General features: G+C 44.2%; 1 protein-coding gene across 1 annotated transcript in view; it reads left to right on the top strand.

Annotated features, from left to right (window-relative positions):
• The window catches only part of LOC138265212 (IgGFc-binding protein-like), a 224,947-nt gene extending 216,218 nt beyond the window's left edge, over nucleotides 1–8,729 (top strand). Inside the window, exons 73-76 of the mRNA XM_069212764.1 lie at nucleotides 108–246; nucleotides 3,870–4,004; nucleotides 5,804–5,903; nucleotides 7,687–8,729. Of these exons, the coding sequence (XP_069068865.1) occupies nucleotides 108–246; nucleotides 3,870–4,004; nucleotides 5,804–5,903; nucleotides 7,687–7,825 (513 nt within the window). The 3' untranslated portion in view covers nucleotides 7,826–8,729. The remainder of the gene's footprint in view (nucleotides 1–107; nucleotides 247–3,869; nucleotides 4,005–5,803; nucleotides 5,904–7,686) is intronic.
• The last annotated feature ends 15,253 nt before the right edge of the window (nucleotides 8,730–23,982 follow it).

Here is a 23,982-nt window from a genome sequence, read left to right as displayed (position 1 = left end):
TGCTTGATAGCTGTATCAGAGCAAGTATTTTACATTTAGCTCTTATAAAATGTTCCTTATCCATGACAAGTTTTATATTTGTCCATCAACTTTGTTCCTTATTCAAGACCGGTGAATCCTTTGTGACGGACGACTGTTCGCAGACCTGCACCTGCACAGAAAGCTCATCCGTGGCCTGCTCCAGAATTGCTTGCAGACAAGGGCAAACCTGCACCATTTCAAATTTTACTCGTGGGTGCTTTATGTGTAAGTATGACTGTCCGCCGCCCAACTACACGCAGCAGGAATTTCATGTTCATGTGTTGATTAGTTTTGTGAGGGCAGTAAAACGGGAAACTAATGGACACCTATTTCCTGTCAACACAAAAAATTGATCTATGTTAAAATATGGTTAGGGATTATATTGACAAAATTGGATATCACAATCTTTTGTGATTGGATGTGGACTATGGCAGAATCATCCTTCTTCCTACTCCCCATCTGCATAAGAGGTAGGGCACTTGCTTGCTGCCTCCAATTTGGCCACACCTAAAGCTATCTCTTGTGGCTTGCAGAGTGACTTATTTCTGCCCCTGAAATGCCTCAGAACTGTGCAGTTATGATCTTCCTGGGGTGAACTGGTGGGATGTCCCTGTCTCCCTGTTCCTAGAGAAGCTTCACTGGCTCCCAGTTCCTAATTTACTTTTCTGAAAGGGCCTCTGTTTCTGTCCTAGAGTGCTTTATTCTGGGAGTATATCCCCTCACGTCTCTACATGTAGGGAATGATCTGTGCCACCTCCAAAGGACACTTGTCCATTCATCCATGTCACCTCTCGAGTGGAGGGAAGACTGTTTTCATAGCCTGTGCCCAAACTCTGAAATCACCTTCTGAGTTTCTTATGAGTCCAGAGCCACTCCCTACTCTTATAAAGCAATCGAAAACCTGAGTCTTGTCTTTGAAAACTAAGGATGTCCCTCTGGTATCTGTGGTTCCTTCTTCTAGATCCAAGATATCTAAGTCACATAGCAGCGAGGTATGTCCCAATCAGTGATGCAAAACATCTTCAATTCCAAACTTCTAGTAACAGTGGAATCCCCAACAAAAGGATCAGCCATTTGTCTGGGATTTGTTGGATCATACAACTTCTTTGCACTACTCCTGTGTCTACATCGAGTAATCAAAGTAAACTATTTATAGCAAGTCCTGGGTATCAGCTTTAGATTCACAATTCTCAGTAGACCGTGTTGGCACCAGCATGCAGGTGATGTCACACCTCTCAGCCTTAAATCCACAATCTTGTGATTGACCAGTAGATCAGTGCGACAGTGATGCTACTACTCTGAGATGAAGGACTGAGGGTGGCAGAGCTCACTCGAAGTGAATGCAGGCGCCAGATGTGCCTCTGCTCCTGGGTCAGTCGACCACAAAGAGGGGAATTAAGGCACAAAGAATCAGTAAAACACAGTTAGGGATATTAAAGTGCAGAGAGTCAGTAAGACACATAGAAGCAGTAATGCAAAAAGAGTCCGTAAGGCACAGAGAGAGACAGTAATACACAAAGAGAGGCAATAAAGTACAAAGAGTAAGTAAGGCACATATAGAGGCAGTAAGGCACAAAGAGTCAGTAAGGCAAAGATAGAGGTAGTAATGCACAAAGAGTCAGTAAGGCACAGATAGAGCCACAAGGAGTAGGTAAGGCACAGATAGAGGCAGTAATGCACAAAGAGTCAGTAAGGCACAAACAAGGGCAAAAAGAGTAAATAAGGCACAGATAGAAACAGTAATGCTCAAAGATTCAGTAAGGCACAGATAGAGGCTCAAAGAGTCGGTAAGGCACAGATAGAGGCACTAAAGGCACAAAGGGGGTGTTAATGCACAGATTGTGGCAGTAAGGCGCAAAGTGTAGGTAAGGCACAGATAGAAGCAGTAATGCACAAAGAGTCAGTAAGGCACAAACAGGGGCAAAAAGAGTAAATAAGGCACAGAGAGAGTCAGTAAGGCACAAAGAGGGGGGCTAAGGAACAAGGAGTTAGTAAGGCTCAACAAGTCAATGAGGCCCAGAGAGAGTCAGTAAGGCACAGAGAGTTGCAGTAAGGCACAAAAAGTCATAAAGGCATAGATACTGGCATTACAGCACAAAGACGGGCCTTGAGACACAGTAAGGCACAAAGAATTAGTACGGCACAGATAGAGGCAGTAATGCTCAAAGATTCAGTAAGGCACAGATTGAGGCAGTTATACACAAAGAGTTTGTAAAGCGCAGATAGAAGCACTAAGAGTCAGTAAGGCACACATAGAGGCAGTCATGCACAAAGAGTCGGTAAGGCACAGATAGAAGCACAAAGAGTCAGTAAGACAGAGATACAGGCAGTAATGCAGAAAGAGTCAGTAAAGCACAGATAGAGGCACAAAGAGTTGGTAAGGCACAGATAGAGGCACTAAAGGCACAAAGGGGGTGTTAATGCACAGATAGTGGCAGTAAGGCACAAAGAGTTGGTAAGGCACAGATAGAGGCAGGAATGTACAAACAGTCAGTAAAGCACAGATAAACGCACACAAAGTAGGTAAGGCACAGATAGAGGTAGTAATGAACAAAGAGTATGTAAGGCACAGATAGAAGCACAGAGTTAGTAATGCACAGACAGAGGCACAAAAAGTAGGTAAGGCACAGATGAGGCCGTAATGAACAAAGAGTCAGTAAAGCACAGATAGAGGCACAAAGAGTAGGTACGGCACAGATAGAGGTAGTAATGAACAAAGAGTCAGTAAAGCACAGATAGAAGCACAAAGAGTAAGTAAGGCACGGATAGAGGTAGTAATGAACAAAGAGTCTGTAAGGCACAGATAGAGGTAGTAGTGAACAAAGAGTCAGTAAGGCACAGATAGAGGCAGTCATGCACAAAGAGTCGGTAAAACACAGATAGAGGTTCAAAGAGTAGGTAAGGCACAGATAGAGGTAGTAATGAACAAAGAGTCAGTAAAGCACAGATAGAGGCACAAAGAGTAGGTAAGGCACAGATAGAGGTAGTAATGAACAAAGAGTCAGTAAGGCACAGATAGAGGCAGTCATGCACAAAGAGTCGGTAAGGCACAGATAGAAGCACAAAGAGTCGGTAAGGCACAGATAGAGGCAGTGATGCACAAAGAATCAGTAGGGCACAGATAGAGGTAGTAAGGCACATAGGGGGTGTTAATGCACAGATAGTGGCAGTAAGGCACAAAGAGTTAGTACGGCACAGATAGAGGCAGTAATGAACAAAGAGTCTGTAAGGCACAGGTAGAAGCACAAAGAGTCAGTAAAGCACAGATAGAGGCACAAAACATAGGTAATGCACAGATAGAGGTGGTAATGAACAAAGAGTCTGTAAGGAACAGATAGAAGCACAGAGTTAGTAAGGCAGAGATAGAGGCAGTCATGCACAAAGAGTCGGTAAGGCACAGATAGAGGCACAAAGAGTCGGTAAGGCACAGATACAAGCAGTAATGCTCAAAGATTCGGTAAGGCACAGATAGAGGCAGTCATGCTAAAAGAGTCGGTAAGGCACAAATAGAAGCAGTAATGCTCAAAGAGTCGGTAAGGCACAGATAGAGGTTCAAAGAGTCGGAAAGGCATGGATAGAGGCAGTAATGCTCAAAGAGTCGGTAAGACACAGATAGAGGCACAAAGAGTCGATAAGGCACAGATAGAGACAGTACAGCACAGAGAGGGGAGGTAAGGCACAAAGAGTCCGTAAGGCATTCTTGTGTATGACTGTGTCTAAGTACATACATTTGCTACATTTAAAAAGTAAGGGGAACATAAAACATGAATGATTCATATAAGTAACTTGGATGAAGTTTGGAACTGTGTTGACATGACAATACATATATTTGTTCCAATGTCCTGCAGTGGACCCCTGCCTGGATAATCCGTGCCAGAATGGAGGAGAGTGTGTCCAGGAACATGTAGAGACAGACAACACTACCACCGTGTACTGCCGGTGTCGCAACCAGTACGAGGGCTTCTACTGCGAAAAAGAAAAGGGTAAGTGACACAGGACTGTTTTCACTGTCGCGCTCCAGTACATCATATAAGGGACATCTGCCAGGAGCCCCTTTGCTTTGTTATGTCAGGTCACATCATGTCATCTCATGTTATGTATTTTTTGTGTAGCGCACAGGAAAGGAACCCCTTAGTGCTGTTACATAAAGATGAACATATTTGGTCTTGTGAATTTGGACACAAAGGGTATTGTGTGGAGTTTGGGTGTCAACAATTCCATCTTTAAAAAAGGGATTCTCCTTTCTCTGCACTGCTCGGAAGATTTCAAGTTCCTTCTCAAAAGATCAGAAGCACATATTTTAGCCATCAGATGGAGTGCAGGAACCTCTGTGCATTCCCACGACTGTTTTCGTGCACTCACTATTAGGTGCAGTTTCTTATTTTAGTCCTATATGTTTATTTCAGGTGCACACTGCACCTCCAAAGGTACTCCATGATAGCACAAATTGACATTGTAGCTTGAGAACCTAAAAGTGATTTCTATGTACAAACAGCATCATGTACGGTGGATGAATCCAGCCCAAGGAAGGCGAGGGGATTTCTTCTAAAAAATAGATTTACACTTAAAACTCTGATCACACAATGGAGCTGTCCAGGTGCACAAATCTGATCAAAGGGGCGGCTTGTGCACAAGCCAGGTCAGGAGCTCCTGCCAAAGGTGGTTAACATGTACTTGTGCATTGGTTTTAATATAGCACAAACCAGCTAGGAAGCATCGGAGCACTGTACGTTACGTGGGAGGCGAGCCACAAGATACTGTAAATCAAGTGGGCATTATAGGAGTACAGGTCACACTTGTAGGCACAGGAGTAGGTAATTTGCCCAGAAACACACAATGGTGAGCCGAATGTCGAGGTTGGGATTTGAACCTGACATCCCAGGTTCCAAAGACGCTGGCACTAGCCGCTAGCCGGATCTCCGCGCAAACTTCCACACGTGTGGGTATTCAAACACCTACGGCAGGTAATTTTGCACCTTGAAGGTAGTAGATTTACTCCTGTCAAGGGTAGAAGTGAATTAGTTCCCAAGGTGGGAAAAGGAGGGATACAAAAAAGAAGAAGTTAAGCAGAGCAAATTAACATACATTGTTACATTCCATATGTGGTCGTGGAGGCTTTCCGCATGCCATTATTGCTAAATATTTCCGCGTGTCACGCTCATTCATCATACCTCTTTCTCCTTCTACCACATCTAGTAACACGCATTGAGAGAAGGTAGGCTGTGTAAGGGTTGGTTTCACTGGTAACTCAGTAAACCAGCAAGACTTACTAACCAGGATTATCTTCACAAAGGATGAAGAAAGGAGACACTGCACAGCCTTCTGGTCTAATACTCGTGACATACACAGGACAGCATTCTTCACACTTTGAGTATAAATCCTTAGTTCAAAATCTGACCTAGATGCCTTATGACCTCTTGGTGTGTTCCACAGCAGACTTATCAAATATCCATACATTAAAATATTTGACAAGAGAATGCAAAATAGGTATTGAAGCATCACATTTGTCACCTTCAACAAAGTTTAAAATATTGTTTTAAGAATACTTAATTGTCTAGTGTTGCTTTGTGTATAGGAGTATTTTAAAGGCCAGAATAATGAAGACTGAGTTGATTGATGTATCTGTACTTTGACAGGAAGCGTGTGTGTGAGGCTGTAAGATCTCAGTTTTAAAGATATACAATGCTTACAAAGGGTGCAAAATTTGTATTATCCAACTGTAGTGTGGAATGGAACAAAATCAAGAATATAGATGTTTATGCACCATTTTTCTATTCTGCAGGCGTCTCCATTGTCATTATCGTTGTGGGTGTAATAGCCGCAGTGGTGGTTCTTGTCTTCCTGGTTATTGGAATAGTTTTATGCGTACGATCAAGACTCAGGTAAAAGGCACTTTTATTTTCTAAGTTAAATATTTAGGAATCAGCTGATCTAAAAAGGAGATTTTCAGTTCTTCAATCTGTTCCCCTCTTCCTTCTGGGACTTCAGCACTGTGGCACAGAGCTGACGACGTGCGTGGTATGAGCACAAGGCCTTTTTCCAGTAATTCCTATGAACTATATTCAGCATATATACAGACTTAAGACCTCATTACGAGAGTGGCAGTCTTAAGATCACCACACTCAGACACCGCCAAAGTGGCAGTCCGACCTCCAAATTACGACCGTGGCCAAAGCACCATGGTTGGACCGCCAGCACCGCCACTTTTAGGCCGGCCGACGGCATGGTGGTGCCAGCGCTCTTAATCTGTCAGGGCAGGGGATTATGACCCCTACCACCGCCAGCGTTTACATGGCAGTTTCAGCCCTGTTGCGCTTTTCACTGCCTTAAAAACAGGCAGTGAAAAGTGTGACAGATGCTATCGCACCCGATGCACTGCAACATTGCCACCGGCTCAATTACAGGCCGACGTCAATGTTGTGGTGAGTTTCCCGTTGGGCTAGTGGGAAACTCGTAATCGGGCCAGTGGGTGGAAAATCAGAGTGGCAGTATTCCAGCCCAATGAGTTTGGCAGGCAGCCTCCGCCACCCTCCAAACTCATAATGAGTCCCTCAGAATGCAACAGTGATGGTTATTAAGAAGACTTTTTGATGACAGGGGACAGGAGAAGGCTTGAATCATTGAGCAAGAGGAAAATAATTCTGTTTGTTATGAGCCCCCCCCACACTTCAAGGACCCCAACATACAATCCCAGAACACCTCCAGTTCATCAAGGAAGGAGGGAGGGAGGGATTGGGTTTAATGAGGGCTTAAATTCATTCAATCAAAAACTTTTATGTTACAACAATTGTTGGTGATTTCTTTTCTTTAAGTAAAAATTACATTGATGATGTCTGTCCTCTCCTAGATACTAAAAAGAGAGTAGAAACAATGCTTAGAATCTCAACAAATTAAGAGATTTGTTTTCTCTTCTTCTGATTGGAGGATTGAAGACGCACTGGCAGTATCCATCTTCAAGTACCACCCGTCCCAAATAAATATTAAGATGTTAACGCCAGCCGCATACTCTTAAATCATGCGATCCAATTTCATGTTATATATTTCTTAATTTCCCATGAAACATTTGTTCTTGGGTCTTCGGAGAGGTTGAAATAACTGGTATTTCCCATCCTCTGATTGAATTGGGACCCACAGTAATGGGGACTAAACCACACGCATGGCACAGAGCTACAAATGTTTGGTACTAAATCCAGTTGTTAATGGGCTCACTGAAAAAAGTACAATGTTGCGTGTCGTAATTCATGTGGCTGAACATTTTGTTTTAGGAATTACTATCTAGGAGTAAGTTCCCTTGTGACTGTATGTTTAGGCATTATGAGTCTGGGGGATGAGGGTACTTCGTCACAGACGTAACGGATGTCCCATCCACCATATTACAATCCCATTATATCCTACGGAGATTGTAATACGGTGGACGGGATATCTGTCACGTTTGCGACGAAGTAACCCATCCACCAAACCATAACCCAGGCTCTAAGTTCCCTTATCCCTTTTCTAAACCAGGCCTTATATTTTTCTAATAAATCAAGGAGATACAGGATAAGACGTAGACACTTCTAAAGGATAAAATCCTCATGTGCTAAGGAACAACCACTTTCGGTTGCTTAACATATGGTCCCTATGGACCTCAGTTCTAACTCATTCCTATTTTCTCTGTCTGCACAGAAGGAAGATGATGTTTCAGCAGGAACTGATTGACAACGGACAAGACAACAGCAGCATCGGAACCAGATCTCACTCCAGTTCGAGTGTGTACACCGAAGAGTCTGCCAACGTAGACAACTACGGCTTCTTGTATGATTAGAGTCATGGCAGACACAGCTCTTTGCCACTCCCATAACAATTTACTTACTTTTCACACATGTCCATCTGCAATAACATTTCTTCTATTGAGTGTAAAAAAAATACACTTTTCTGACATTATTGTGCACTTTGTCTTTGATCGGGTCAACAAAGAATAATCATAAATGTCCGGCATCGTGTTTGATTACAGTATAATGTAATGTTCTTAGTTATGACACTCAGACAGTAATGTGTTTCCAAAAAAATGAAAATTACTGCATGAAATAGCTGGGAAATAGTTTAATAATTTCACTGCAGGGCAGAGGCAAGGTAGACCAAGAGAGGGCGTGAGCTCGGCTGGCCAGTTAAGCTGGGGCATTTCACCCTCCCATCTGAGCCAGAGCCCTGGACCGCAATCTGTGGGTACGATAGAAAGCGACAATTTCCTGCACTTCTCTGCTGGGTGACATGCTGGTACCACATTCTCCTTGTTGCACCCAAACAATACAGGCAAGGCTTGTCTGCCTCTGCGGCTAAAAGATGCGCTCTGCATCGTGTCCCGGATCAAAAAAATGTGGTTCTAGGCAGCACCTCATAGATACTTTGCATGGAGAGCTTGATTCTTGATTTCATCGTGCTGATCCCAACCATTGACAGTTCACTAGCGCCATCTTGGATAGGGCAGTCAGGCAGCAGTAAGGCTTGGAAGCCCGCCCCATACCCTGACAACAGAAGCCCAAAGGACATCAAGGCATTTCTCTCATGTTGTACCTTTTCCTCATATTGCAAGGGGATGCCCACAGGATGGGTAGATTGAATATTTATTTTACTTTTCAGTTGATAATTTATGGACTTTTTTGTTGACATGCACTACATCTTTCTACCTCTTTTTAATTGTAAATAAATAAACTGAAGATAAATACTAAGTGAATGAATTTCCTTTTATGTGTTTATTGAAAAGAAATCTCAGAAATTCAGTTTTCTATGCACAATGGGTTGCCTTTTGGGGGGGGGGGCATCTTTGTGAGACGGCTTACATGTTCAACAAATACTTCCTGCCAGCTTTCTGACTCCTGAAAACAAAGCATTCAATGTAAACAACTCATTAATTCAATGTAAACAACTCATGCTTTGCAATGTAAACAACTCAAGTATTCAATGTAAACAACTCATGCATTCAATGTAAACAACTCATGCATTGCAATGTAAGCTCTTCCTAAGAGGCAAAATGGTACTGAACAGACACCAGCATGATGGACAGAAAGAAGTTCTCTTTCAGTTCCTGTCTATCTATATGTTTAGATGTTTAGAGATGTAGGTCCTGGTTGAGAGTTTGGTGGATGGGGTTACTCTGTCACCAGCGTGACAGCGTAACTCGTCTGCAGTATTACGATTCCATTATATCCTATGGAAAGTGTAATATGATGAATGGAATATCTGTCACATTTATGATGGAGTGACCCATCTGCCAAACTCTAAAACCGGGCCCTTAATGGCAAACGCTTCTGAAGTCACCTTCAGCCATCGGTAGCAGACCTACCACTTCTGGTTTGTGGTTCGATAAGACGCGTTTGCAACTGTTTTTTTTGCTGCATTGGTTCCCTGCACCCAGCGCAAACCGAGAAATCCATTCATTGAGCTTCGGACATTTTGAGTTTATAGACTTTATAGTATTTTATTTGATTATTTTATGAGAAAGTAAAGCACACAAATGTATACATTTCATATGTGAATATCTTTACACATATTTTTCATTGTACCCTAATCATCTAAAAATAAACAAAATAATTTTCACCGTATACCGAGTCCAAAAACAAGCACAACCATTTAAATGCATAACAAGTAGGGGACTGGGCACCAAAGTGTTTGTGTCTGTTCTAGTGCTATGCCAATCTGAAGTGGAGCGCCCACTGTGCTCCCCCAGGTTTGCCCTTGGATTGACCTTCAGCGCTGAGTATGTGCAGAAGCAGCTTCTGCCTGTCACGTGCCATTGTTCAAGCCAATGGCTGGTCTGTACCAGGGTTAGAAACCCAGGGGGCACCATGGGCGTCAATTCCACGAAATGCCATGGGTAGCAGAAGTGACATCACGCGCCATTTAACCTCTACTCTGACTCACACACGTGCACACACACACACACACGCACATGCTTACATACACTCTCACATAAGCACACTCTCACCTCAAGCACGCACGCAACAAACATTTAAAAGCATTTTTACTTACCTCAGCTGGCAGACAGCGCCATAGTCCAGCTACTTATACTCCTGTTTTTATTACTCTAACACTGAATAATATTATTCAGTGTTTGTGTAATGAAAAGATTCACAGGAAACAAACCAAGTGGAATCTCAACCGACGTCCATTGGCACAAGCTGCCCGTGTTCCTGGCACTGAGGCCCTGATTTATACTTTTTGACGCAAACCTGCTCTAGCGCAGGTTTGCGTAAAAAAGTTTACCGCCAGCTAGTGCCATTCTTGGATGCCAGCCGTGTAAGGAACAACGCTAGCCGGCAGTAAGGCCCGATTACCGTCAAAATAAATGTTGCTAACCGGGTGGGGGAGGCATGGGGGAAACAGGTTGTGTGTCAAAGAATGGCGCTAGTCAGGTTAGAGGCAGAAAAATGATGCTAACCGAACTAGCATCATTTTTTGACGCACAACCCCCATGGACATGACTCCTGTCTTAGTAAAGACAGGAGTCATGCCCCCTGCCCAATGGCCATGCCCAGGGGACTTATGTCCCCTGGGCATGGCCATTGGGCACAATGCCATGTAGGGGGGCCCAAGTTAGGCTCCCTATGGCACTTTAAAAAAAAAAAAAAAAATTAGCTGGACTTACCACGGATGGGTCCTTAGGTGTCCTCCAGGTGTGGGTTGTGGTGGGGGGGTGTCCCTGGATGCAGGGAAGGTCTCCTGTGGGCTGTTTCCATGGAAAATGGCCCACAGGTCCCCTAACGCGTGCCCTAACCCAGGTGTTAAATAATGGCGCTAAACAGGCTTATCGCCATTATTTAAGGCCTTCCTCCCATCGTGATTTTTGCACGGGAAGATAAATAAGGCACAGCGGCCTTAGGCCCATATTTATACTTTTTTAGTGCTGCATTTGCGTCACTTTTTTATTCAAAAGCGGCGCAAACTTACAAAATACAATTGTATTTTGTAAATTTGCACCGCTTTTGCGTCAAAAAGCGGTGCAAATGTGGCGCTTAAAAAGTATAAATATGGGCCTTAGAGTCATTTGTGGGCCGGGAACGCCTACCTTGCATCTCATTGATGCAAGGTAGTTTTCCTCAAGCAAAAAATGACGTTAACTCCAATATTTTGATGCTAGACGGGTTTAGCATCAAAATATAAATACGGAGTTAAGTTTGCACCGGATTTGCGTAAAAGGAAATGACGCAAATCCGGTGCAAACAGAGTATAAATATGCCCCTGAATGTTTCCACCTCCCACTTCAGGGGTTGCAAGGGGAGTGCCAGGGGTCGCAAGGGGCAAGCCAAGGGTCGCAGCTCCGACCCCTGGTAACCTCCAAATGACGCCCACGGAGGGCACCCACAGCAGATGCTCCTTGAGCTGGGGACTGTTTTCAATTATATTTAATGTTGATGCCTGACTGACACCACGTGTGCTTCAAGGACGACGAGATGAGCCCAGAAGTGAAACGCCTAACAAAGGCTTCACAGCAGATCTCTCAGCAGCTGTCCCTGTAGCAGCACATTGTCATGTAAAGCGCTTTGTGTGTCTGCACAGCAATGGGGGGCTCCGAGGTCAGGGCAGATGTTTGACACGTGTCCTGCACAGTCAGCTGCGCCCTGCGGGGAGGCACGTGATGGGGTGTGCGCTGGACACAGGATGTTTCTATGGTGGGGGGGTGCAGGGGGGGGGCTTGCATCTCCCATACAGACCTCCAGGCCCGGAATCAGTACAACCGGTTCCATCTCCAGCTTCTTTCCTACTTTTAAAATGAGGCATATCCTGCATGAAAGACTAAACTAACAGTAACTAACTAGCAACATCTGGCGTGAAATACAGATTGTTCGAACAACATTGTGAGACAACTAAAGCATCCCTGGGAAAAGAGTGTTGTTCAAAAATAGTTTGACTATGTAACAGATTTAAATCCAAATGTAAACTAGGATTTCAGAAAAAAAAAAAAAAAAAAAAAAAAAAAACACTCGTCGATTTTTATGGTATCAGATCGTTGAGAGATAACTTTATCACAAGGTTGACTTAATCTGTAATATCTGTAAACTGATCCTTGCTAAAGCAATTTTTGGAAATGGTCAAATTTGGAATTTCAAATATTTTCCATATTAAACCTTTTCAATGTAAATTATGTTAAATTAAATATTTCATAGTAAACGTTTGAAACGGTGTAATCCTTGTGCCAAGAAGAAGTCGTCCGAACTTGAAAGAGACATTTAAAAAGTTGTGTAAGATGTAAAGCCTTTAAGTAACCATGTGTTGTTTTGTATATTATTTTTAACCATATTCTTCCTACTGAAACCTTTTCACAGATAAATTTAATTTAAAAACAAATGTGAAAGAGAACTTTCATCCTACAGATCTGATCAGTAATGGCAACTATATAAAAAACATAACAAGCAATGGGATGGCCAGTTGATGGCTTTTCTAAGCCTGCAATGACTTTTCAAAATCCTTTCCAAACACGTGGAATAAGTGTAAAAAAAAGTTAAAATGGCGCAGTATACTTGTAAAAAGAAAAAATAACCGATCACAAAAGTAAATGAAAATAATAAGTTGAAAGCAAGTATTCCCACCTCCCTTCGCACTGGAGTGGAATACTTTTAAGCGGATGCGTTTATGTGCACAAACAACACCCCATCACTCTGGGTGCAGAGAGGCACTGGCCGAAGTGGGTGCCCCACTGCCCCAACCAGGATGCTGAGGTTGGCAGAAGCAAAATGTGGATGACTCTTGAACAGACCAATGACTGCAGGGGGCTGAGCTAAATGCCATATATGCATGTGTGTCTATGCATGGATTATTATTACTAGAAACAACGAGGCTGCAAGAAAGTGACATCTGTGTCTAGGCCAGACTGAAAATGGGGGTAAACTGGGGTTTTCTTTGTAAGATTGCAAGTGACAAATCATCTCATAGCAAAGTCCTCGCGAACATTGTAAATCTCTTACTACACAAAAAGGTAACCCTGACAATTTGACAAAAAGGTATCACAGAAACCTAACCTCTCTAACCTGGATATAGAGGCAAAAATCCTCGGAACTGGTGGCAGCAAAACTCCTGGATCCACAGAGTGAAGAGCTGTCCTTCCTACATGACCATCAATCAGGATTCAGATCTGTCAGAATCATAGAAGCATCAGCTAAACTCCTGGATGCACAGAGTGAAGAGCTGTCCTTCCTTCATGACCAACAATCAGGATTCAGATCTGTCGGAATCACAGAAGCATCAGCTAACTCCTGGATGCACGGAGTGAAGAGCTGTCCTTCCTTCATGACCATCAATCAGGATTCAGATCTGTTGGAATCACTGAAGCATCAGCTAAACTCCTGGATGCACAGAGTGAAGAGCTGTCCTTCCTTCATGACCATCAATCAGGATTCAGATCTGTCGGAATCATAGAAGCATCAGCTAAACTCCGGGATGCAAAGAGTGAAGAGCTGTCCTTCCCACATGACCAACAATCAGGATTCAGATCTGTCGGAATCACAGAAGCATCAGCTAAACTCCTGGATGCACAGAGTGAAGAGCTGTCCTTCCTTCATGACCAACAATCAGGATTAAGATCTGTCGGAATCACAGAAGCATCAGCTAAACTCCTGGATGCACAGAGTGAAGAGCTGTCCTTCCTTCATGACCAACAATCAGGATTCAGACATGTCGGAATCACAGATGAGGCAGCTAAACTCCTGGATGCACGGAGTGAAGAGCTGTCCTTCCCACATGACCAACAATCAGGATTCAGACATGTCGGAATCACCGAAGCATCAGCTAAACTCCTGGATCCACAGAGTGAAGAGCTGTCCTTCCTTCATGACCAACAATCAGGATTCAGATCTGTCGGAATCACAGAAGCATCAGCTAAACTCCTGGATGCACGGAGTGAAGTGTCCTTCCTTCATGACCATCAATCAGGATTCAGATCTGTTGGAATCACTGAAGCATCAGCTAAACTCCTCGATGCACAGAGTGAAGAGCTGTCCTTCCTTCATGACCATCAATCAGGATTCAGATCTGTCGGAATCATAGAAGCATCAGCTAAACTCCTGGATGCAAAGAGTGAAGAGCTGTCCTTCCCACATGACCAACAATCAGGATTCAGATCTGTCGGAATCACAGAAGCATCAGCTAAACTCCTGGATGCACAGAGTGAAGAGCTGTCCTTCCTTCATGACCAACAATCAGGATTAAGATCTGTCGGAATCACAGAAGCATCAGCTAAACTCCTGGATGCACAGAGTGAAGAGCTGTCCTTCCTTCATGACCAACAATCAGGATTCAGACATGTCGGAATCACAGATGAGTCAGCTAAACTCCTGGATGCACGGAGTGAAGAGCTGTCCTTCCCACATGACCAACAATCAGGATTCAGACATGTCGGAATCACCGAAGCATCAGCTAAACTCCTGGATCCACAGTGTGAAGAGCTGTCCTTCCTTCAATGCCAGCAATCAGGATTCAGATCTGTCGGAATCACAGAAGCATCAGCTAAACTCCTGGATCAGGATTCATTCAGATCTGTCAGAATCACAGAAGCATCAGTTAAACTCCTGGATGCACAGAGTGAAGAGCTGTCCTTCCCACATGACCAACAATCAGGATTCAGATCTGTCGGAATCACCGAAGCATCAGCTAAACTCCTGGATGCACGGAGTGAAGAGCTGCCCTTCCTACATGACCAACAATCAGGATTCAGATCTGTCGGAATCACCGAAGCATCAGCTAAACTCCTGGGTGCACGGAGTGAAGAGCTGCCCTTCCCACATGACCATCAATCAGGATTCAGATCTGTCGGAATCACAGAAGCATCAGCTGAACTCCTGGATGCACGGAGTGAAGAGCTGTCCTTCATGACCAGCTATCAGGATTCAGATCTGTCGGTATCACAGAAGCATCACTCATCCTAGACAGGAGGTCATGGTAGGACACCATCCAGCCTGCAGCCTGAATCCCGTTACCCCTCGCAGTGGCATACAACACTGAACCAGAACACACTGGTACGGCCGCTTGAGAATGTGACTGTAATTAAACACTTCATCATAGAACGGATGAAATCATGCCTGCAATGTCATAGTCTACAAGTTAGATTAGTGCAGTTCAGATCATCAAGGAAAGGTGTTACGTTTGAGGTACATCTTGGTTCATCGTCACCCCTCAGGGTTTCAGCGCTTACATGCATTAGGAAATGTTATCAAAAAATTATGGAGAACTCCTGAAACCTGTACTGCTGAGAGACAATATGATCCAGTGTCTCATTCACATCAAGAGATGACCAGAAGGCGTGAGAGCTCAGAGGATGACATTGCACCTACTCACAGTCAGGAAACGGTTATAGATTTATTCTAGCCCAGGGCTGGAGTGACACCCCTTCCACGGTGTGAAGGGGAACAGATCATTCCCAGAGTTGCAGAAGGTGTCGGGGAAGAGTTTCTCTATAAAACCCCCCATAACAAGCTGCACATCTGGGGTGATCCGTTTCTCTCTTCCTATCCTAGAACTGCAGATACTCCATCTGACGCACTCTTTCCTAAGGAATGGCACAGTCTGGAGTGCATAAAGGAGCCTGGCAACTATACTGCTTAGTGCATGAGCGGCAGATAGCCCAACTCACAGACAGAGAGCCTTGGTTTGTACTTCATGCCACAGAGCTGTGCGCTCTACAGCTCCCACACATTCCCCACTGAGATCAGCACCAGGTGGGGCTGCACCGGATGGACTGCTCTAATGCGGGCTTGTGTCTGCGAGTTCACCGGACTACCCTTCATCTTTAACAAAGTGGTATCTTGCTCCTGGCTGCATGAGTAATCTTCACTCTTCATTGCATCCACCTTCTTCTCTGGCCCTGGTGTTTGTGTTCTCGACTTCTACTAATGCTCCTCGTTGACATCTCAAGGCGAGTATTCTGTGAGTGGAAGGAATAATGTTGGCAGAGATAGTTTCCAACAGTTAAGTCCTCCTTTGCTTTATTATCTCTTTTGAAGACCATGAGATATATCCCTCCTAGTGTGCTTAATCCTTCCAGATCTTTCAACCATTGTTCCACCACAGGTGGTTCAGGACTCTTCCGCGTGATAAACACATGAGGACACGCCTCTTGGCCAACATCCAGGTAAGGGCTGTTGACGAGTGAGTGACGATTGCATCAGTTGCTAGAATACTGCTACCCGGAGGAACCTAGACAAAATGTAAGGTGTGAATAGGAAGGTGCTTAGCTTTCTCAAAAGGTGTGATAATGGGACCTAGAGGTTCAAGGTGAAGGCAGTTCCACAGGTTGGAACCTACGTAAGAAAGGGATGTGTCATCAGCCCTGAGCAGAACATTTTAGGCACCATTAGAAGAGAAGACGTTTCAAGGGTCCAAGTGCAGATATTGAATTTGAACTTGCACATGAGATAGATTGTTCTGGTACTGTTCATCCAATTTTGAAGCAAACATAGGCATTTAACGACAATTTGTTTCTCAACAGGTAGCCAGTGAAGCTTCAGTAAGTGGCTTTCAGTTAAGTGTGATTAGGAAACATCAGAACTATAAAAGCAGCTCCGTTCTGGACGCTCTGGTGGACTCATAATTGGCTACGTAGTTGAATGAGTCTCCGTATCGCCTGCCCAGTTGAAAAAAACACAAGTTCTCACAAAAGAGCCAAGCGAACGGGTAGCCCAAACAGTTCCAAACTAAAAGGTTTATCAAAACAGTAGGAGAAAATCGCTTTCTGCCATCCAGCATGCAAGATCTAATGGGATCCAATTATCAATTAATTTCGGGGCATATTTATGAAATGTGGAGCTGCTCCTAGTGCAGCGCCACTTGTCTTGGGCCCCTTAGCCCCCCCTAATGCTACCATGTGTGCGTCGTATTTAATATACGGCGCACCATGGCGGTAGTTAGGGCACTAGCGTCAGAATTTTTTACACTATTCCAGAGCTTTGTAGGGTTAGCGTATACAATGTTGACGCTAATCCTGCAATGCACCCAGAGGGTAATCTATGGTGTGCCTCCATTTAACACCTGCTCTTTTAGGTTTTTTTTGCACCATTTTTCAGCCCCCCTAATGGGGGAACACCCCCTTTGCATACAGTATCCCTAGCAAAGGCATAATGTTGCACAAAGGGGTATAAAGTGTGCAATGCATGTATTATGCCACTTTGTAAATATGGCACATGGATTTTGGCCTCACTAGGCCATATTAGTGTAAAAAGAAATGACCCTGATGTGGTGCAGGGAGGCGCTACAGGCTCTTAATTATGCCCCTTAGTTTGTGAACAAGGGTACCATGGTCCATGCCATGGTATCAAAAGTAAAAAAAGAAATTGCTGCATTGCACTATTGGGTCATAATTTTGCTGGTATAATCAGTTCCACCTACTGAGTTTCTGTTCCACGTGCACGGCAAAAAGTGGACTGCTCCAAACCTTGACCGGCTGAGGGTTCCAGAAAACGAGATAGTTGACTATTGACTTTTTTCTTCTGCATCTTAGATTGAATTGTAGATCGAGAATTGAGATATTGTTTGAAAGTGGGATAGGATGGTGGGGTCTCCATGAGGTTTATATAAAGCGGGCCGTAATAGCTTTCTGAAATTCAGGTGGATCCTTTTGTCGTACGAGTGATTCATCAAGAAATTGACAGGTTGTCGGGTCCCTAACCTCAGGTGAACAAGATGACATGGATCCTGATTTTATACAAAAAAATTCAATCACACAGTTCATTGATAGTGAGTGGTTGGAACTTTTCTTATTTTCCTACGTTCAGCGCTGACTCCATCTGGAAGTCTCATTGGGGGTTTGAAAGCAATATAGACACCGAGTTCAGTTTGGAGCAATTTGCATCCACTTTTTCTGTAAATAATAGAGATTCTCACAAAAATGTTGCACAAATTTCAACATTCCATTGATGCACATTGTTTTATGAACAAATATGTTCTTGAGAGCAGAAGCAGCAGGTTGAAAATGTACTTTCAGTACACATTTATCATATTTATATTCTTCTTTTGAGGAAACATCAAAGTCCTTGTGCCTGTGCTTCCCAGTGTTTTCCATCTCATTGAAGTTCCTTTGGGGAGGACATTAGACCTGTTTCTAAAAGAAGAAAATTGTTCTATTCAGAAGGCAGTGGAAATAATTAGATGTAAATTTATACGAAGAGTGGTAGGACTGATTGGCACACGGGGCCACAGATGTATTGAGGAAAGGTTCAGTTGACTGGCAAGTGCAGGGAATAATGCAAATTATAGTAACTAGTCAATTAGTAGAGGTCTGGTGTATTTCTGCCACATTGGCAGACTCACACACAATGTGAAATAGACACATGCTGGAAAGAGAGTCATCAAGAAAGAACTTCCAGGAAAGAGGGACCGTTGTTCCAAACCCGAGTAGTAGCTAACAGCAGACTAGTAGTATGGGTAAAAGTTAAGTTGGAGACATTGTTAACCAGTCCGGCAGTGAAGCCTGTGGAAGGTTGTGGACATCTACAAATAAAGGCTCAAGGCTCTGTACCATTAGGGGACCAGGTGGCACATTGAAAAGGAGTAGTGATGCATGACAGACATTTTGCCCTTTTTCTTACTTTAACGTTGCCACATGATGAACCATATTAAGATGGTTCAGTAAATGAATAAATACACAGCTTAAATCAGAAAGGCCCTCCACAGTTGCGGTGGAGGCCCCGCACTTGTTGTGGGAGACCTGCAATCGTGGCGGGACCTTCGTAGAGCAGTTTCCCATTGCAGAGGTACCTCCTCGACTGCAGAGGCCCTTTGTGAATTAGGTACACTGTATGTGGAGTACGCAAAAACTGAAGCAATTCTCCCCTAGCACTGTGGAGCCACCAGGTCCTTGAGGAAACATATTAAGTAAAACCCAGAGGTTGGTGGGGAGTGCACCAGTCAGCAACAGATAATCTGGGGTGGCTCTGGGGAAACAAAAGAAGAAGGCACCATCGCCCTTGGGAATGAAATAAGTGTGCATGTTTGAGGTATGTTGATGTTATTCAGAAGGATGTTGAAGTCCAATGTCAATCTAGGAGGGCAAGAGATGAGTTTGAGCCTCAAGTATCTTTGGAGAAGACTTTAATGGAGGGTTGTCCTCAATGATTTCGGTAGATCTTTGGAGTGTGTTGGCTGGTGACATGCATACCACTTTGAACACATCAATATGTGTGTGGGGGTGTTTCTTGTTTTATTTAAGCTTGAGTTGACTGGGGGGATGAGGTCACTGAGGCAGTGGTGTGCATGTGTTGAATAATTGAGGTGATGAAGACTTCAAATAATTTTTCTATAAATTCCTTGTTCTCTCTAGGAGGCCTGTAGATAGGTAACACATGTTTTTGTGGTGCACATGTCATGGCATGTGAGGAGTACTATAAGGGTGAGTGTTCCTTTCTTTCCTATGGTGCACTATAAGAAGGACATATGGATGACAGTGAGCCACGTTCCTTCTTATGAACATAATTTATATGCTTGACATTGTAGCCTACAGAAAGAAGAAACGGAAGTCTAGTATTTGTCAGGATGTGTGATGAGCAGGGGTGAGGGCTTCAGGGTTTCTTTGGGGTGTTACACCCCCCTAATACATTTACTTCCTGATAAATAGTTGGGTACAAGTGCTTTCAGTCGGGCATGGAGAAGTGTCTGTTAAATTTCACCAGGAATTTTACACACAACAAAATCGCAGGGACACACACTTTCTCTGTTTGGAAAGACTTCAAAAATGTTGGGTATTTCACAAAATGATAGGCCTCATTTACGAGGCCCTAGCAGCAAACCGTGGCACCGGAGGATCTGTTTTTCACACTCTGGTGGCGTAATGGTTTTTACAAGGCCAGGCAAAGACACCTTGCATGGCTTTTCATGACCTTGTAAATATGGCCCCTTTTCACATACAACACTGCTTAAAAGGGGCGTTCCACGGGTGTTGCTTGGGGTGCACACATGCAACACCCATGGAACCCAAAGGAATCTGATGCATTTCCAGGGTTACAAGTCTGGGAATGCATCAGATTCCTGCACCACCTCAGGGGTGGCGTAAAAGTGACACAACGGGGAGAAATAGCTTCATACCTTTCCGTTTTTTCCTCTTTCTGTGTGTGCTGCATTCTGAGAGGACAGGAATGCACCATTAACTTGTAGATGCGGTGCCCTTCTGCCCTTTTCCGGTGGTGCAGGGTGTCCGTCCCGCCCTGCACACGGGTCATGTAAATGAAGCCAAATGTGTTTTCTCTCACTTAGGGCCAGATTTACAAGAAACTGGTGCGTCGAGGTGCTGCACCAATATTAGCAGCGCTGCTCTGGTGGAGCCAGGCCTTGTGACTCCGTCCCTTTGTACCCCGTAACAATCCACACTCCTCTCCATACCCACTACCCCTAGCCCCTCTTGTGCGCCCTGCTTGTCACAGAGTGCATTTGAACATTACGTGACAGAGTGATTGTCGGGAAATCAGAAGCTCACACCCCGAAATCAAACTGAGCAAGCTCCGCCCCCAGCGGTGAGTCAGGGCTCCGGCTCTTTGCAGCGCACAGGGACATTGGTCCCGCCTCTCTCAAAGTGAAGTGTGAGAAAAAAAAAACAAGGAGCCAGAAGCTATTTTATTAGCCTAAGAAAGCAGGCAATATATCTACTTGCAATTTGTGGAAAAATAAATGTGAACCCCACAGAAAACTGGCAAAATGTATAGATTACTGAAGGCAAAACTCATAAATCCGCAAGGACTCATTTGTACAAACTGTTCAAGGATTTCCCAAAGAAATGAATCATTTACATAAAATATAATGACCGCCTGGGGAAAAAACTGTAACTGTAACTCTTTCCACGGAAGGCTCAACCTGAAAAAAATACTATTATGTCCATTAGACTCTTCCAACCGTAGATATGTATTCAGCATTTGTTGTTTCTTCAAAAGCTCACAATATCTAGCTCCATTAATCGTAGTAGCGGTTACATGTGTTTTTTTACTGTCAATTGACCATGCATGTGTACGAAGAAAAGCCAACATTAATACAAATAAAGGTTATAAGTAAAACCTTGGCCCATATTTATGAAAAAGTGTTGCATCATCTATTGCCAGCACCTAACAACACGTTGTTTGTGCCGTATTTGTGATACGTACACAATGATGATTGTTAGCACAATAGCGTCAACATTTTTGATGCTGTTGTGGCTCTTAGTTAATACTAGTGTCTAAAGTTTTCACTCTAGTGCAGCAAAGTACAATGCCATTATAATGCCTGCTCTAAGCAGATGTTAAAAATGATGCCAAAAATGTTAAATTTCTCTGTGCCATTTTTTCAGGCCTCCCTGTGTCAGCACACCCTCCTTGCAGACATTATGCCCGGCGTAGGCATAATGTGGCGCAAGGGGTCACAAAGTGGCACAGCGCGTGCAGTGCTGCACTTTGTAAATATGGCGAGGGGGCAAAGCCACTTTAGCATAACAATAATTATGCTATGACGGGGTAACGTAGGGCTACGGACTCCTAAATATACCCCTATGCATTTTTTTAATTACCTGAAGAACCTGAATTTAGGGCATAATTTGAACCACAATAAAATTTCAGTTGACCATACCAAAAAACTTCTGAGGAGGCAGTGGCGTAGCGTGGGGGGTGCAGGGGGGTCCGGCCGCACCGGGCGCAACATCTGGGGGGGGGGGCGCGCTCGCACTCGCGAGTGCTAAAATCCACAGGTTAGGGGGCGCAAATTACTTGCCTTGCCCCGGGTGCTGACAATCCACGCTACGCCACTGTGAGGAGGCTATTCGAAGAAGTCTTTTTGTGGACACCGGCTTACAACAGGAGCCCAAAAATCTCTGGAAAATCAATAATTAATAGCAAATGTCCTGCTGTGTTCTCCCCATTAAAAGGGTATCCCCCAAGGGTGGGTGGGCCTTTCTCCTGGCCCAGGTAGCCCCACGAACGGTCAGATTGGAAGTAGATGAGAGAAGCTTGGCACTGTATTCATTTTCCTGATGTAGTCAGGAGTGGTGTTTTGGCCTGGGGTCAGCCAGTCCAGGGGAAACTGTCTATCCCTTGACTTCTGTGACACAACACGCCCAGGGGAGCCCTCAGTGCTGTACGTGGGTGGGTGCCCAGCAAACTTTGGCTGAAGCAGAATTCCCTCATATTTCTGCGAGGGAAGGTTCCCACACTTCTACTGATAAAAACAGTAACTCACATTTGTGGCTGAGCCTATTGTAACTCAAAGAAAGAGTTCAAAACGGTGACGTGGGAAGTCAGCGTACTTCTATTGGTCAATGCTTTGCCCCACCCACACATGTGGAGTACCGCTTTTATTGGGAGACGTATAGGACCATTAGACAGTTAGACGTTTGCTATCAGAGAAAAGCGAAGGAATTGGGATTTTCTACCCATTCTCTGAGATTTGCAGGGCATTCTGGGTATCCAGCAAGCTGGGATTTATGCATGCCTTAACTCCTTGGATATCCCTGGGTCTCTACTTTGAGAAATTCCCGTGGGCGGGGTTGATATCCCTAGGAGCAAGTGACACAGGCTCAAAATCTGCAGACATCCCCTTGGGGAGGATTTCTTCTTGGCTGACTACAACTGAGAGAAATTACTATATTTTAAGAAATAAACTTCTAAAGATCTGACCTACATCACATTTTGTTCTATGTAGCCAATCAAGGCATGGAAGATCTTGCACCAAGTGTTAGAAAATATAAGTATGTATTGGACATATATAGTTGTTGAAAGCTCCAATACACCAAGTAGCAATGTTTGCTACCAAAAGACACGGAGACTAAAATAGCATTTTGGTTTCATGTGCTTTCCAAATTTCTCGAATGCTTTAGACTCAGTTTATCACCGGTACCCTGGAAAACCCGTGTGTACGCTGTACGTCCATCATCAGGGGACCAAGAAAAACACAAAGAGGGGTTCGGCCTTGGCAGGGATGTGTTCATCTGTGGGAGACTGAAGGAATGATCATGTGTTGGGAAAGAATAGTTAACAAATCAGTCAAGTCTCTTCATCGCGTTCTCCCAGCCAGCCAATCAGGGCGAGAGAGGTCTGGTACCCAGGGATTATACCCTTGGCCTGTATAGATTTTACAAATATATTACAGCACTGACGTGTGACCGTAATCAGGCCCTCTACAACAGCATCACACGGAGAGTACCTTTCCGAGTTTCCCAATTGCACTGCACCCTGTTTATGACCTGTGAACACCCTGAACCCACAGAAAATTGATATATACTTGCGGGAGCCCCATGCTCCGGAGACCCAGGCTAATGCGGATGAGGGCTCAGCAGGGATAAGCTTCTTCACATGGACTCTAAAAGAAATTACTATGTTTTGTGAACGAATAATGTTAAGTGAATGAAAAAATCTGCTCATGTTTCATTGTACCTTTAGGCGGTAATTATATGGCTATGCGAAGATCAAATGGAATTAGGTGATTGTTCAGCCACGGCGATATTTGCACAATTGCACCGTGCCACAATTCCCCCATAGTCCATCATCTGCAGCAAAATCTGCTAATTTTAACAAATACACAATTTTGTTTCTAGCTTTAACTGTTCAAAAGTTACAGGAAATGTCGCCAACACACGTTGCCCCTCAGCAAAGCAGCCCCGGTCAACGTTCTCACGCGTATTGCTATATCTGGATGTTAAACGGGTACGAATGAGGTGTGGCCAAAAGCCAGACAGTGTCACCAGGTTAAAACGTGATGAAATATTGAAGTAATACTTTTACAAAATGTCCCGCATTATGCCGCATAATTTGCCTTTTTTAGACGCATAATTTACTCAACCCCGCCGCTTAATTCAGGTAGCCCTAGCGATGGGTATTCCAGTGCGATCACTGATGTAGGCGATGAGAGAGGGGCTGGGCTGCCGTCTGCGCCCCCCCTCTCTTCTCTCAGAGGTTGCAGGGTGATCCCTCCTACACAGCTTCCCCTCTGTGGGGGCCAGGTGTAGGGCTATTGGCACCGCGAGTGTCAGGCCAGCCAGAAGCGGGAGGA

The sequence above is a fragment of the Pleurodeles waltl genome, chromosome 11 (genome assembly GCF_031143425.1).
Source record: "Pleurodeles waltl isolate 20211129_DDA chromosome 11, aPleWal1.hap1.20221129, whole genome shotgun sequence".
NCBI classification, from domain to species: Eukaryota; Metazoa; Chordata; class Amphibia; order Caudata; family Salamandridae; genus Pleurodeles; species Pleurodeles waltl.
Note: the sequence above shows the minus strand (reverse complement) of the source record. Positions and strands in the feature narration are given on the sequence as shown.